The sequence below is a fragment of the Solenopsis invicta genome, chromosome 3, assembly GCF_016802725.1.
Source record: "Solenopsis invicta isolate M01_SB chromosome 3, UNIL_Sinv_3.0, whole genome shotgun sequence".
Classification (NCBI taxonomy): domain Eukaryota; kingdom Metazoa; phylum Arthropoda; class Insecta; order Hymenoptera; family Formicidae; genus Solenopsis; species Solenopsis invicta.
The window spans coordinates 23,638,971-23,655,574 of NC_052666.1; the positions used below are offsets into that span (position 1 = coordinate 23,638,971).

The 16,604-nt window shown below is 36.1% G+C and overlaps 1 protein-coding gene across 5 annotated transcripts; it reads right to left on the reverse strand.

The window, feature by feature from the left end:
* Positions 1-392: 392 nt before the first annotated feature.
* LOC105201017 (putative lysozyme-like protein) lies at positions 393-14,566 on the reverse strand. Of its 5 annotated transcripts, none has more exons than XM_011168844.3 (8): positions 14,093-14,566; positions 8,803-9,126; positions 7,734-7,882; positions 5,577-5,690; positions 4,670-4,952; positions 4,182-4,417; positions 1,873-2,004; positions 393-1,574 (listed from the first exon to the last, which is right to left on the reverse strand). In XM_011168844.3, exons 3-8 carry the CDS (start codon positions 7,845-7,847, stop codon positions 1,476-1,478), a joined length of 978 nt encoding a protein of 325 aa, XP_011167146.1. In that variant the 5' UTR covers positions 7,848-7,882; positions 8,803-9,126; positions 14,093-14,566; the 3' UTR covers positions 393-1,475. The 5 variants fall into 5 exon arrangements, with proteins under 5 accessions (XP_011167146.1, XP_011167144.1, XP_039302751.1 ...); XM_011168842.3 differs by having other exon boundaries at positions 8,750-9,126; positions 14,093-14,565; XM_039446817.1 differs by lacking the exon at positions 8,803-9,126 and having other exon boundaries at positions 14,110-14,566.
* Positions 14,567-16,604: the final 2,038 nt, after the last annotated feature.

The window sequence follows — 16,604 nt, forward strand, 5'->3', positions numbered from 1 at the left end:
TTAAATCACTTAGATTATTTAAATGTGTCGCGCATTTTATAGTAGCTTATTTTTTAGTATCCTTGAATCTTTTTACCCACATTCTTTACAATGACACGTGTCGCAGTTTTTTTCTCGAACTTTGCACATTACAGTTTATTTTCGTATCATGCTACACGTCCATCATTAATTTGCTCGTCAAAAGGATAATCGTGCAACAGATCGTTGATCTAAGAATTACGTAAAATGCTCGTGCTTATAATCTGATGTTGACACATACGATGAGTTTATAAAAATTTAAAACTGAACGATCATCAAATGCGGGCTTTCTTTTATTTACGAGATTTTATTATTGCGTATCTAATAATTAATCATCACAAAGAGTATGAATAATGATTCGATTAACACTTTAATTTGATTCAAGGGAACAAATTTTTTATTTTCTGAATAAAACATTATTTTATTGCTTAATGTTATTGCGAGAAACGCACAGGTTTCGCAAAACGTTACATCTGCTTCAGGTGTCCTCGTTATGTGAACGGCAAAATGTTACATGGTCGAGTTCTTGGTGTCACTAGATGCGACACTCTGACCGCTTGGTCTTGTATAATATGAATCCTGTTGTCCAGATAATAAATTATCAACACTGCTAAACATATTTGTTTGTGCAGAATTTTTATGAATCTACTTATTGTGTAATAAATTAGTATTGATAAATAAGAAGTTGCCATCTTTTATAGCACAAACATGTTCCTAAATGATGAAATAAAAAGTCTAGTGGACATATTTCTTCATTTAATGTGAATTATTTTATGTGAATTATTATGGCAATTAAATATTAAGTTACAGGCTAATAAACGCACAAATACTCTGAAGGTTTTTCAATATTTGTTTAAACATAAAAAACAAAATTAGTTTCACGATATGTAAATGAGTTTGATTGTCGCTCCTACCTCATTCTTTATTATATCGCACATCGTAATTAATTAAAATTTGACTAAATTATTTCTAAATTAACATTTATATCTATACATTTAATTTATATATATATATATATATATATATATATATATATATATATATATTAAGTACCTATTCATATAACTACCTATTTTCTTTATAATAATATACGCTTTTAGAAGTTAAAAGCGCACATTTGACTTACGACGCCAATTTTCGAGTCATTTCTAAACTTAAAAGAAGAAAATAACAAGAACGCAAGAATAATGAATAAAATATGAGGCAAAAATATGGCGTCATAAGAAATTAACTAACAACAACATCAAGGTAATTTCCATTACACAGTTCTATCTTATCTATATCTCAAATCTAAGATGTTCTATGATCAACGGAACTTTGGAACAGCCTTCACAAGCTCTGATCAACAATGTTGATCTAGAAAATATCGGAACTTGTGGAACGTTTCCCAATGAGAAACGGCGATCATTGAGCAATTAATTTGCAATAATGCAAATGTAAAAGAAAGCCGAGACTCTTTATTTGTGGTTGTCCGATGGTAAACCCTTTATGGCGAACGTGCCCCGGAATAACGGCTTGAAGATTTCCAGCAACGTCTGCGTTCGACGGGCTGAGTTCTGAAAAAGAAAATGTGAACGGTCATTGGGGCCAATGGAATGATCAGTAGGTTCATCTCTAACGAAATTGGAGAAAGCTTCGTTTTCGTTTGCGCAGTTAATATGGATTCATCACGAAGTGAGTGAAGGGCGATTCGAGCACGTTAATCGATTAGGCAGTACTAAAAGAATGTTATGTCATAATATACGCAGAAAAAAAACTATAATTAGGCTTACGCACACCGGCGGAAAACAATCATTAACGCTCTCTCCTATTATACTGGTGTGTTTTCCTTAATAGACGTGCATTTGTACTCACTAGGATTACGCCGTTGAGAATTTTGCTGACGTTAGTTACTACGGAGAAGCCGGTGCCGAATGAGCTCGATGGTATATCCAAGGATACCCTACTTCTGTCAAAAATTACCGTGTCCTCCGTAGTAGTGCTCCTCTGCACATAGATACATATCAACGAATCAGATTTCTCACTGTTGCTTTATTGGAAATTTTATCATTTAATGGAGTAACAATGTTAGAATATCATGGGAAAATGTAGGAATAAGAATATGCGTGACTTCTGCTGTGTTGAATAAATCATGTTTTATGATCTATAATTTCAATGATAAAACATAAAAAGACTCTTGAAGGTGAATTACTAATGCTATAATTTTCTAAGTGTTTTTATTGTATTTATAATTTTATTCCATATTTATTCAGATGTAAGTAAAATGTTCTTTAAGCTCTTTAGAGTTATTCTTAATAATTCTTTAAAATTCTTTATAATTATAAATAACATTTATATATTCGTGTATATAAAAAAATACGTTTTTACAGAAATACTTTAAAGCGACAGCAATAAAGAGTATTTTTAATTTTCATTGAGAATGAGATTAGCCTCTAATCAATATTTAAAAATAAACGTAGATTAAGAGATAGCAGAGTGAAAGCATAGATAAATTCTATCAGGTATAATAGGGATGTGTGGGAAGGGATACATTAGAAAATGCTTTCTAACTTGTCACATGTGGTAGACAAAATATAATTGTAAGTTTATTTGACATCAACATTATCACACCATCATCACCATCTGTTTTTTTTTTTTTTTTTTTTTTTTTTTTTTAATTTGTTCGTTACGTGTCATGGATCATTTGGATGTGTTATTTACATCGCTTACACATAGCAAATGATCCACAAGTCTGTGTTCGTGTCCCTAAAGGCTATTCTTAAATTATTTACAGCTTTCGCGGTGACAAATCGACTAACGCCGCTAGTGCTTCGATAATTTATATTAGACATAGCGCAGTCCACACCGGATTCAGCCGGAAGAGCGTTGATTCATCAGGAGAGCGTTTCCTGGAGAATTTTCATTTTTTTTCTCTCCTTACTCTTTTTAGTTTTGGAGTCTTTTAAAGACGGAGTTTTTTTTGGAAAGAGGAAGACTTCTAGTCAGAGAAAGGAGGTTCTGCCAATTATCGGCCCAGCTAGAAACAGAAATTCACATTCCGTTACATGGAACGTCCACGTATTCCATTGGGAGTGGAAATCCGTTGGCTGTCCGTCCTATTTTTCTCGCGGTTTAACGTTCGTTCGTTGTCTGTCGTCGCTTTTTTCACCCCAAAAGTGGTTTCTTCTCTCGCTGTGCTCGCTCCGGTCCAGACGCTAACGTCCACGGTCAAACGTTCCCTTTCCGCATCCCATCGGCATCCCGTTTTATACCGCCCGCCTTAAGCCGCCTAATACGCCGCGTATTGTGGTGGCGCATAATCGTACTGTTTATGTACAATACTTGTTTTAATGGCACATACATAATTTATCGGAAGGCCTCGTTCTCGTGAAGGCGCCTTCCGAGGTTAAAGGGGAGATCATGGCAACATCGATTAGCCGGAGGTATAGCCGAGGGGTTAGTGAAGCGTATCGACTTGCGAAGCAGGTTCTTCATTGTATTCAATTACATGTTTTTATAAAAAATGATAGGCATATGAATAAATTCAAGGCACGGGGAAAGGAGCCAATCCAGGCGTATACAAAACATAGAAACGGCATGCTTTAACATTTAGTATATTGTTAGGAGAAAGTTGATTTATTTGATCTACCAAAATTAGTTACGTTATTAAATGTATCACAGTTCTCTGATAAAATGGAAAATTAATAAGAAAGGTGCATTGGGGAATAAGCAACGGCCATGCAAATGGATAAATATAAAGGTCTCGAGGAACTAAAGTAGCGAAGAGTACTTTCATGACGTGGTGTTAAATTCTTATTGAATTGTGAAAATGATACTTTAAAGAAACGTGCATTTACCAAGAACTCATTTCCTTATCGCTGCAATTAAGTGTTATCATTGCAAATAGTGATAGCCTCAAAAGCGACGTCGTAAACAGTCACCCTCGTCCGAGTTTGTTAAGTACGAGCTATTCACCGAACAATTTCTAGTAAAAAAAAACCGTCATTATCCGTATTTTCGTGATAGTAACAACCGCTTTTTTACGAAGACACATAATCCAGGAGGACAGCTTGCGTTACGTATCAGTCACAGAACAGGCGACATCAAAGGAACTTGTAAAGTGTAAAAAAGAAATTGACAGTTTACACAGAGAAAGAGGTAAAATTAATCTATTGCGATCCTACCCCTCCCAGGTTGGCGAAAGCGCCGAGATTGATCCCAGCGCCTGTATTGCTGCCGCCGTTTCCGTTATGAGAGTCGCTTCCGCTATTACCGCTGCTGCCGCCACTTAAACCGCCTAAACCGCCGCTCAAACTGCCTAGACCGCCGCTACCCTGGCTCAGGCTCGACAAAGAGCCAATCTTCTGAGTCAAAAGATTGCTGATAAGGGCCGATCCTCCGCTACCTCCATGCTCTCCGCCTGCATTTTAAGAGGCGAAACAGTAAGAAATGGTAGCAATGAAAACCAAAACTATATTAAAAAGATGGCAAAACTGACAAATACTATATTAAAAAGATAGCAAAATGTCTTACGAATATTTCTTTTCATCAGAGATCTGATCTCTGAATTTTTCTATTGGAATTTTTTTAATTCCGTACAAAAGCTACCTGTTTTTAAAAACTGATCGAAGAAAACTGAAAGAGTTGGGAAATTTTTTGCAACCTCACGTACCTCCACCACCCGCACCACCGGAAAGCGAACTTAGAGGTCCAAGTTTCCCGGCCAAAGCCTTCGTGATGCCGGCCGAAGCACCTGAGAAGAATGTCGTCGCACTGTTTATGATGGGTCCAATGCTACCAGTCGCGGCCTGAATCTTCTGAGACAGCAATTTATTGAGGAACTCCGATGTAGCCGATTGCTTGGAGTCGATGCCGAAAGCTTGGTTTTTCGCTTTGTTAGATTCGTCGAGAACTGAGATCGCTTTCGTTTTTGAGTCTATGAAGGAATCCACTTTCTACAAAGACATACGTTTGTGATCAGAAACTGATAGTATCGATTTGCCATATTTATTTACGTTATGTATAAAGATTGTTAAGATAGTAATGTAATGCACTGAGAAGAAAGTTAACTAAATTTTTCAACTAAATTAATTTTTTTTTAAATTCAAGTATTTTATGTATTTAAAGTTATAAAGTTATAAATACATAATTAAATAAGTACTTGGCTGAAAAAATTAAATCAAATTAACAACTTTTATTCTCAGCGTAGTAAAAACAAATGTTTTGAATTTAGAAAAGATTTGTTACATTTTAAGCGCGGTTTTAATTATATGTGTAATTATTAATTACCTCCTCCCGTGAAATATTTTGTCATGTCATAGAGTCACTGCACCAGTCAATAAACAAATAAAAATTCTCTAGTGAATAAACATTTATATGAAATTTGAATATAATTACTTTTTAAAATAAAAATTTATATTTTAATAAAATTTTTATGAAAATTAGATCATAAAAAATACAATTAATTTGCAATTTATTATAATACTTTTTTGAAATAGTCATTTTACCGGTGATTGGTGCAGTGACTCTATGTAAGAACAGCAGAGATTCCACGAAGAAAATTAGCTAAGTATTCTTACGTCAAACACAAAATTAATGATGCCGTTCGATACTCCCAACGTGAGGCCAATCTTCCTCTTGTCCCTATTGCCACTTTCGCCATCGGCCGCATCATCAGTTTCGATTACCAAGACCTGTGTAGGTCATAAAATTAGGCTTCTTTAAAAGATTATGCAATAATTACGGGCGACAGTATAAAATAACGATTAAAGCTAAAGTTCCCAGATAGCCAGTGAGTTTGCTGTCATGTCGCCAACAAGTGTGCGGCAACTTATTTCGAAACTTGAAACAACAGTTATGTCTGTCGGATTACACTCAGGTGAATTCCAATTCTAACAATGGTATTGTAAATAAATGGCAACATGTTGTCAGCATCAATTAGTCACTTGCAAAGAGGTTGCTACCGTGTTGCTAACAGCATAACAGCATTAGTATTGCCAACTGTTTGTTCTTAAAATTTTTTCAACTGATCGTGTGCATAAGCAGTCATATTGCTGCATTCGCAATGTATCTCTATGTCGCTGCTATCAAATGTACAGCAAATATTTAACAACAGATGCAATACATTAGTTTGCTTAATACGCTGTATCACGCTTGATTATCTGGGTTTATAATTAAGGGAGAAAAGAGATCGATGATGAAACGCGTTATTGCAGGAAAAAATACTCTCCGTCCTGGATTTTATCAAAACCTTATTGCGCTTTTATTTATTAGTCAAGTATTACGCGTTTCGCAACGTCGATACTATCAACGGAACCTGTTGTTCATCTGCGCGGAGTATCTACATTGGCGAAAAATGGAAAACAACATCGTGCTCCGCGCAATGTTTATATCGTTTCTAACGCTATAATTTCGTACATGCAACCGATTACGCAACGTTGCTTTCCTTCTGAGAGAACGAGGCCGATATTGCGCGGGGGAATCGTACCCGCGCGATTACATTAACGCGTGATCACGAGCGGCGATAACGATCGCGGCATCGCGTTACCCGATTGACCGATGCGCGTGCATCATCGTGTCAAGGAAATTTCATTACGCGTGCGTGCATCCGTTTCTAGTGTGTAGCGAGCTCGTACAGGTAGCGCCGGTTACTTTCACTCTTGACTCGTTCCCCGAGATCACGTTTCTCTCTTTTTCGTATACCTCCTTGTTCTCTTACCCTTTTCTCTCATTACGATATTATATCTTTACCGCGTCATTTACAGCACGCTTAGCTAACGTAATACGTCCAGTCAATGGGAATATCTTCCTTTGGACTTCCTCTCTTCCTTCTTTTACAAACGGGAACAAATCTTAGTCTTCCCATGACTATCTTGGTTACTTAACCGGCTCGGATTAAATATCAATGTATAGATATAGAAATTCTTTTCGAAAATATTTGAATATAATTTTTTGAATATAGTTTTACCAAGAAAGAAGGAAAAGAAAGCCGCGACGTGTGAAGCGTATACTTTCCCCTGTGAATTAATATCTACAAGATAAATATTTATATAAGCTACGAGATTCGGTGCTGACCCAGATACCTCTCGTGTGGATTACGTACTTCCTAATCAATTAACGCTGAATTATCCAATTGATAATTTTTGCGACGTTTGCTTTCACTCACGTTACCGAACGTTAAATTGTTATTATTTTTTTTTTGTTTCTCTGCGTAATGTGCTTCGAGGCGTTCGTTCTAGGTCGAGTGAAGGTACAGAGGCATTTAATGCGATGCGTCGCGCTTAGGAGGGAAAGGAAGGACACGTAACATCGCGCAACGTAATCATCGTCGAATTCTCGTCGGTTTACATTTCGGGAAGGCAAGCGCGCGTCGCTCGGTAAACCGTGCAAATCGTTAAAATCGCGATTACGCGCTTTTCGCGAGGTCTCAATGTCTCAAGTACGTCTAAGGACGCGCGGCGCGATGGTAAAACTCCGCTCTCGACACGTAAGAGATCGACAATAGCTTTCCGCAAGTACTTGAGCATTCAAATCGCTTCATTAAAGCGAGGCGCGTGATCGCGGCTCTCCTTCCATTTCATATTCTCTTTACTTTCTAAATAAGATTTGAAGTAATTTCGTCCTTCCGATAACTTTCTTGACACATACACGCGACTAGAAATAGAGAGAGCATTTAATGTGTAGCATTAATATTTATTTCGCTTCGACACTTTGATTGGGAAAAGTAAGGGACTTACTTCGTTCAGCGGAGTGAGGTCGTCTTCCTTGACTTCTCTCGTGTCGACAGGACTGCAATTGACAATGGCGATGGCCAAAAGCAGACCGTAGAACGCGTACGACACCCACATCATGTCTCCTTCGCTCGGTCCACGTGTAGCAATTCGGTCTGCACGAATAAAAAGTTGTATGACAAGGCGGTAGGATTCCCGGTAGTAATAAAATCGAAAGTGATTCTTGAATGTTCGAGTGAAAGGGTGCCCCAGCGAGTTTGGATGCATTTAATAACTGATTTTTAGTCAGACTGATTTAATTGTGTAAAGAACAGTGATAACAGTGATAGCAATAGTGATAACAATTGATCAATAATTTTGTGCAATCACTGAAAAGAAGAAAATTAGATTGCAAACTGTGTTAAACGCGATGTATATAATCGAATTTTTTTTATTTTTGATAAATCTTAACTTGCTCCAAACATAATAACGTTAAAAAAGATTCACGTTTGCAATAACAGGGAAAAGAAATTGCAAAAAACAAGAAACAATTATTAAAAGGACGTGAGAAATAAAAAGAATTTATTTAAAAGGCGTTTGATAAGCAACAGTCAATAAGCCGTTACAAGCTATTACAAACGTAAAATAATTAGCCAAATAATATGTCACAGTTTCAAAACACAACGGCTCATATTCTCAACTCACTTTTATCAATACGAATCAAAGTGATTAGCTTGTCAGTAATAAGCAGCTCTCAATCTTACTGTCAAATTAGAAGCGTAAAATGATCGGTCGAATAACACGTTGTAATTTATGTGATCAGTCCGTAAAATAATTGCCAAGTGTGTAACAAAAGAGGAGATAAGTGAAGATAAAAGAAAAAAATAGTCCCACTCAACACGTGTCATGATTTAAGTCAATTTGCTCAAATCGAACGGATTCTTTCTCCTAATAGAACAGGAAAATCAACGAGGTGAGCGTGTCAGTCACGTGGCAGTCAAAGCAAAACGTACATACGTGAAGGGATTAGCGTGTAGACTTACGGAGTGCCGGCGCGGTGAATGCGTACGAGCGAGCGAATGCGTGAGTTGTGTACCTGACGGAGTGCGAGGCTCGTTTGAGGACCACGGTGAAGGAGGTCCCGATGTCTTACGGAGCTGAAGGGGAAACGAAGGCGAGCATGTGTGCCCCTTCGAGAATCAAGAATCGTGCACCGCGCGAGCCTCGCCTCCCGCAGGTGGGGCGCCCTCCAATTCACTCCATTCGCGAAACCGCTCAGCAGCAGCCCGACATCATCCAAAGCGCTCGCCAATGAGACCACCCTCCTCCTTCACTTTTGTCTTTCTCGCTTGCCTGACACTTCACTTGGTGCTTGCCAAGTACCGAATTACACAGTTGTAAGCTCAGAAGTTAACGACGCCTGACGACGGAAGAGACCAATTTTTTTTTGTTAAATATTTGTTAAATATTAAATTTATAAAATTTTAATCAATTTTTTGAGTTAAGTAACATTTTTAGAAATCATTACGTAGTTATATTACATAGTTATTTTTAACTTTTATGTGTGTCAAAATTTATCATTTGAACGCAAAACGTGTAATTAAAGGAACAACTATGCTCATTATGTTTATTTCTATCAATGTAGATTAACTTTGATCTCAGTTTAATTTACTGTTTATTGTTTTCTGATTTTTACGACTAGAAAAGGCTAGACAATAAATTAAACCGAGATCAAGGTTAATCTGCGTTGATGAAAATGAACATTAATCAATCTATTTCTATGGGTAAATTACTTTTAAGTCAAGCAGGGCACATTATGCATCTATTAAATAATAAATTTAAGCAAAATTTAATAAATTTCTTGAGTTAAATTATTTAACATCGTTGCTTTAGTTAAATTAATAATATATTGAATAGAATGAGTAATGGCACAGGAATGATTACAAAATAATTCAAATAATTACAGTTTGACATTACGAGTTTAATGATGTTGACATGATCATTGTTTAAACAGAATTGTAAGGCTTGATGTGATGATTATCAGTTGCAAAGTGCCCCATTTTTAACATTTCTCTTGTTATGCTAATGGGAGTCGATAATTAATTAGTCAATTCCAGTCATGCTTCGTGCATAAGCAATAATAAAGTGAGAAATCATAAATTATAATAGCATTAATTTTACTGATTATTATTTTTTCTCCAAAGTAATAAAAAAAGAGAAGTACGAAGTATTAATTAAATATATGGGGATTTCGCAACATTTATTGTTCTTTAACAGCTACACAGCTGCTATATAAATTAACAGAATGCATAACATAACCGCTAATACATGGTTCAACATAATAACTTTTAAAAAGAGCTGACTCTAAAATTGCCTTTTTATTTCTATTCAGTTGTGCGAACATCCACGTGGATTTGCATGCGTAATATTAGCACTATTATTGCGTGATTTTCAAGCTAGAAGATTTACGTTCAAACTTTCTCAAGTTATTTTGAAATTGTCTCAGACAAAATTGGTAAGACTCTTAGTTTACGTAAGAAACAAATCTCTTTCTAAAATTGAACCATTTATCTTCGTTATCTTCCATGCTGTAAAAGAAATAACGTTTGTCACGCCCTTGTGCTAGAAATCACGAATAAAAGAGATGATGCATGCACGATATTTATATCGCATTGTAACATTTAATAACCTGCCAGCGGCAATTGGGAAACTGAAATAGCTACTGAAGGAAATCTCACTTAACTTAAGTTAACATTATATTAATTATTTCTATCTCTACAATCTATAATTACTATTATACGCAACAGATTTAATTTGCAATTACCGTGTTCACTGATTTGAACATAAGAGTTAATCATGATGAATTTTTCTTTTGCCTTGACCATAATATAAAAGGTAACGTTTCAATTTCAAATGTACTTCGAAAAACGCAGCATGTAACAATTAATTAAAATTAATCATTGAACGTCCTTCGTGTTTGTTACGGATATTTCCTCATTTTCATGGTGTGCGGAAGGAAAAAAGATATAATTCTTGTTTTACGTTTAATGGATATTGAACATAGATTGACAAAAAAATGTTTTGAATACTATATCTTTTCTTTTTTTAAATAGACTTATCCGTATGCTATGTGTAATTTGCAACAATAATTCTGAAGCCAATTGACGTTTAACCTTTCAAAGGAATAAAAACTATTAAATTAGATTCGATAAATCTCGCAGTTATGTGTTTAACAGTTGCGTCGCTTCCGATACTTTAAACTCAATTATGGTTATATAGACTGACAATATCTATTATACCAATATCTTTGTTATTTTCTTAGCGCAATACAATGATGAATGCATAATAGGACAAGATAAATTGAGAATTCAATGCATAAACTTAATTAACTTATTGCAGAAAAGCATTAAGGACCAATTTGGAGATATATATCATCAGAATAAATTAGGATTGCATTTATATCACCGTGAATTAAACCATGAATAAATTATTCTGTGCACAGGTTGTACATTGATAGGTGTCATTTTTTTAAAAGCTATTGCTCAATGGATTTTTTTATCGCTATTTAAAATTGCTATTTACGTGTACATTTATATATGATGACGAAATGAGGTCTTTATGTAAATGGACGAGAACAATATTATTTATCACAATTAAACGTGAACGCAATAACGATTTTTTAAATTAAAGATTTTTTATTAAATATTTATTAGATTAATTTATAAAAAAATTTTATTAATTTATTATAGATGAGAAGGTAATACAGCTTTCTCTTTATATTTTGTACTATAACTTTGTTAACAATATATATTTTTAGTTTAAAATTTAGCGATTACATTTGTCAGTGTGTCGTTCAATTGATTCTAGATCAACGTTATGAAATATTTATATTAAGACATTATTTATAAAAATAGTGACACTACTTAATGTGTCAAAGAGAAACGGAGATGGTAATACGCCTTCTTCCTTACCCCACAAAAATTGGTTTTCTTAAAAAAAAAAAGATGTTTAATTATAATATTATATATTTATTCTTTTTTTTATTTATAAATAAAAAGAAAAAATTAAATATATACGTAGATAAAACTCTTTTGCATATATTGTAGTATTAAAAATTTATAATACGTATAATGAATTATAAATTGGTAGTAGAACTACATTAAATTTATTGAATAACTTTTTCGACATAATTTTATCGAAAAAAGGCTGCATTAGGTTTGTTGAGGCATTAACATGTTCAAGCGATTACATTAGCAAAATTGTTTAACTTTACAAAATTCGGAATACATGCAGCTACAAAAAATATTAAATCGTAAAAAAGCACTCAAAAATATTTAAATAAAAATATTAAATGTAAAAGCAGAAAAGAATAATAAAAACACATTAAAGTGTACCTATATTCATGTGGCAATATATCCAAAAATGAAAAAGTAATATTTGTAATTTAATACTAAAGTAATACGTTGAAAGACTTTTGAAATACTAAAAAATAAAAATGCTTTATAACAAATGTTGGTTAGTATGTATTATTGTATATTAACAATGCATAATAGTGGGTTATTAAATAAATGATTCCATAAGTAATCATTAGAATTCGTCATCTAATAACGAAGATATTACGAAAGGCCATAATATTATTTCCTTTTGTATTAAAATTTTTATTACAGTTTAATTTAAATTAAAATTACTGCAATTTTTATTAATAATTTATTAGATTAATAAAATATTTATTTTAAATTAGATTAATAAAATATTGTTTATTGTTTATTTTTATTAATAATTTATTAGATTAATAAAATATTATTTATTTTAAATTTGAGAGTTTTGTTAGCGTTTCAGTAGTAAGACAATTCTCTGGTCAGACTGTCCAGCCGCACTCGTGAAGTGGCGCCACGCGGCGAACGGGCGCCCAGACGAATACGGCATCTCAACCGCAATTGAAGAAACATCGAGTGGACTTTCCAATGGAAGAGAGAGTAACGCACCTCGATCATTCTTCTGCGGACGGAAAGTAAAAAGGAGAGCAGAAAATCCCACGCGCCCACCCGGCGAATCACATAAGGCCCGGCTTACGTAAAACACCACGTGTGTGAACTCATTCCCCAAAAACTGGATTCATAATTATTCACATCAACGCCTTGCCGGAAGCACGAACCGAGAATAATATCTCACTGCGTGCGATTTCTTCTCCCCTGAAAATTTATTTCTGGAAATTTATCTCAGTAACTCACCGTGACCAGAATTCTATGGAAAGAAAGGCTCGAACGAGGACAATTGTCGAGAGGTAAAAGGAAATAATAGCGGTATCCTTGTGAGAATAATTTTTTTTTACTATCTGCGTAATTAATACTTATTATCCTCATATGTGTGATATTCAGGATGCGATTACGATAGCGTTAGATGCATATTAAACGTTACATCGAACATTCTATTAATGTCGCATATAAATGAGAAAAAAATATAACTTGCGCCACGTAAACGTAAACGCGCGTGTTTGACAATGCTCGATAATGTACATATTTCAAAAGTGATGCTAATATGTTGCAACTGTTTGCCTATTAAACCGCGCGCATTTAACTTTGTGATCGTCTTGCGCGTTTTACTGGCAGAAAAGTGGCAACAACAAAAATTTCAAGCTGTTCTAAGAATAGCTATTCAAAGCCTCACGAACACGAATTGCGAAAAGATGAGAGTCAAACGCACATGGACGTTGACTTTCGCGATCTCGTGTCTCAAAAAACTAAATTTATTCCGCATACGCACTTTCTTGATGAAACCGCTGGGAGCAAAAAAAATTTATTAGTGTGTGAATTGAAGGATACGAATAAAACTAGACTGAGGTGTCATTAAAAAAAACTGACTTGTGTCTCTCTCGCCACGTTTGCCAAGATTTTTTTCAATTAACAATAAAACTGCATGTATATTCCGCGCGATAAATATGCATTACGATACAAGACGCGGCTAAATTTCATGTTTGATTAAACTCGGCTCGTGCAACCTGATTTTTTTTGCGGAACCAAGCAATTTATCCGCGATGGCCGAGCGCAGATTTCTAATTTTCACTCATCCTACAAGTCGGTAAAAACAACTTGTTCTCCAACTGGTTTGTTTGTCTAATCGGTCGATGAAATATGACAAAAAACACCTGAATAAATTAGAATATATGAAATAAAATGTGTCTCGTGGAATTGAATTTAAATCGACGTCACAGAACTGAAATTATGCAGATTTCGTAAATAATGTCCGCCGCGAAGCTAAAAGTGCGCAGATGCGCATTTATTACTCGGCATTGTGCCATTATTGTTGCACCGGCAGACTGTACGGCCGTGTAATTAACTTCAACAAATTATTTCCCTTCAAATGATTGTTTAATAATTCACGTCTACCTCGCAATTTCGTCTACCTTCGTCCCACGGAGACTTCGCTTCCTCCTCGTAGGTAGCAATTCTTGATTCCTCTGACCCAAAAACCGCAAAATATACACACACCCGTGATCCTGTCGCAACGATTCACCAGTGACGCGCACCACTCGTGATGGCGTGTTACCTGCGATCGCTCCGGGTGCGCGATCAATCACACGCGTAATCGCGACCTTTGCCGCGAACGTCCTCTCGATCACATCGATCTCGAAGCGAAGGTAGGCGTCGTGGGAGAAACTCCCGAAATGTGAAACGAAACGCGAGGCGGCCGTTGCTCGCGACGATGCGACGTGGCCGATCGATCGGGACTTTGATACGCGGCTGCGACTATCCGGCGGAACGAAGGCGAGGAGCGGCCACGCGTACGCCGCCGTTCGCGAAGAAAGTTGCAACGGGGAAATTGGCCGCACGAAACGAACGCGTCACCGCCGTGGCGACGCGAACGCGACGATGACGAGAAGTGGGCGAGCGAGGAGATTTCCGCGTCGCGTATGTTGTACGTCGTCGGTTGCGTGACACGCGCGCGCGCGCGCGCGCACGTCAGATCTGTCACGCGCGTTGACAGATCGACGATGGGATTGCTGGATCAATTGGCTCATCAACCGGAAATGGACCTCGGCGCGCGGTGGGTCCCGAGGTCCGCGATAATTATCTGAGATTTCCATAGGATCTGTCACTCTCGTCGGCGGCTTGTACGAAAGATTTCTTGGAATCTGTGACGAGGCGCGAGTATCGCTACTTTGGAAATACCGAACGAGAGTGGGAATTTTGCAGACGTCTCGCTCGGGTGAAATGTAGAGAGGAAGAGAGAGAGGAAAAAGTAGGAGTTATGTAAAAATATTATGCTCTTAAAGAGCGCGCTTATTATCTTATTCTGCCAAGTGCTAATAAGATGATATAACGAGCGAATTATAATAAGTATATTGTAATCACGTAACTGTCTTATTATGCAATTTTTTTACAATCGTTTCATATATATATAGCACTTTTAAATCATTTTCACTTTAGGAAACATCTCTTTATAAATTTCTCATTCTTCCTTTGTTACGATGAGAAAAAGAGAAATTGAATTGATTATAAATTTTTTGACTTCATTAAATGTCTTCGGTTCCAATATTTATACACATATTTGATTTATGCTTGTACATACACTTCAAGTGCGTCAAATATTTGAAATATTTCAATTCTGGAATTTAATTTGATACTTTATATACCGCAATAAAATACATTGAAAAGAGACGCGGTTAAAGCTTAACTCGATACTTTATATAGCGTAATAAAATACATTGAAAAGACACGCGTAAATGTGGTGGAATTTTACATTTAAATCACGATAAATTCTTTGGTTTTACGTAACTGCGGAGGCACGTGTTTGTTCGAGTCGTCCGTTCGTGCGTGCGTGCGTGGCGTGGCGTGTACGTTTGTTCACCCGCCGGTGACGCGACGACGACCGTTGTTCAATCCCGGTCGTGCAACCCGAATAAATATCGTTCTTTACTTTCTCCACGACTGGCTGTGCCTACGAAACTTCCTCTACCGAGCTGTCGCCAGCCGTATCGAGTGCATGCACTGAGAAATTTATTGTAATGGACGTGACGTGTCTTTCGTCCTCACAATCGTTACGAGTTAACGCGCGTGAGTAAAAGTCGATCGCATCTATCTCGCCGATGCATCTGCCTTCATTCTTCCGTCAGTTCCGACTTTCTCAATAAAGAAACTCGATCGATTACTTATCTCTAGCGATTAATGACACAATAATGCAGCAATAATACGCGAGTTTTTGACGTAAGAGCGTAGATTAAATCTATTTTCGTTAAACACGAATACAATGTGGGGAGAGAGAGAGAGGGAGAGAGAGCTCATGTCGCACGTTTTGCTCCGGAAGTGTTCATTTCATAACTGCGTTTGAACAAGCGCATTAAGCGAGGTGAGAGTGCATGACGGAGATTCAATCTCGGTCATTTTCTACTTCGTGCAAAAAACATATACGTATACGGTCCGCAATAAAATAGATCTGCAGTTAATAGCGATAAAGAGATAATAATCAAAATGCGCAATGCATTTAACATAATAGACTGGTTTCGATCAGATTTAGATCATCGTGCTGTGATGAAAATCTACTGGATTTGCGCAATCTGTGCATTGGCAAGACGTATTACCTACTGTTTCGTAACAAAGGCGATAATTTTAACATATATCCAATACCCAGGCTTTCGTATGTTATCGTGAAGGTAATATAGTTCTGCTAATAGATATAGTATCAAAATAACATTACCGAGTTAAAAAAATGCTGTTGGTTGTGAGATATAGGGATTCATCATTTAATCGTCGTGGCATCAAAGCAAGAGGTAAAACGATAATTTGAGAGAATATAATGATTGTAGCAATTTTCTAACAAGACACCATAATAAAAAGGAAAAAGAACTTTTTGCTCTATACAATATAATTTTTTATTGTAATATCTTGGTTTCGATAAAAA

Excerpts from the sequence above, each read along its gene's own strand:
- LOC105201017 (XM_039446817.1), bottom strand. The coding sequence starts at position 7,847 with ATGATGTGGGTGTCGTACGCGTTCTACGGTCTGCTTTTGGCCATCGCC. Across the intron at positions 4,418-4,669 it reads CGGTGGTGCGGGTGGTGGAG|GCGGAGAGCATGGAGGTAGC; the intron begins GTACGTGAGGTT and ends CTTAAAATGCAG. Across the intron at positions 2,005-4,181 it reads CTTTCGCCAACCTGGGAGGG|AGGAGCACTACTACGGAGGA; the intron begins GTAGGATCGCAA and ends ATCTATGTGCAG.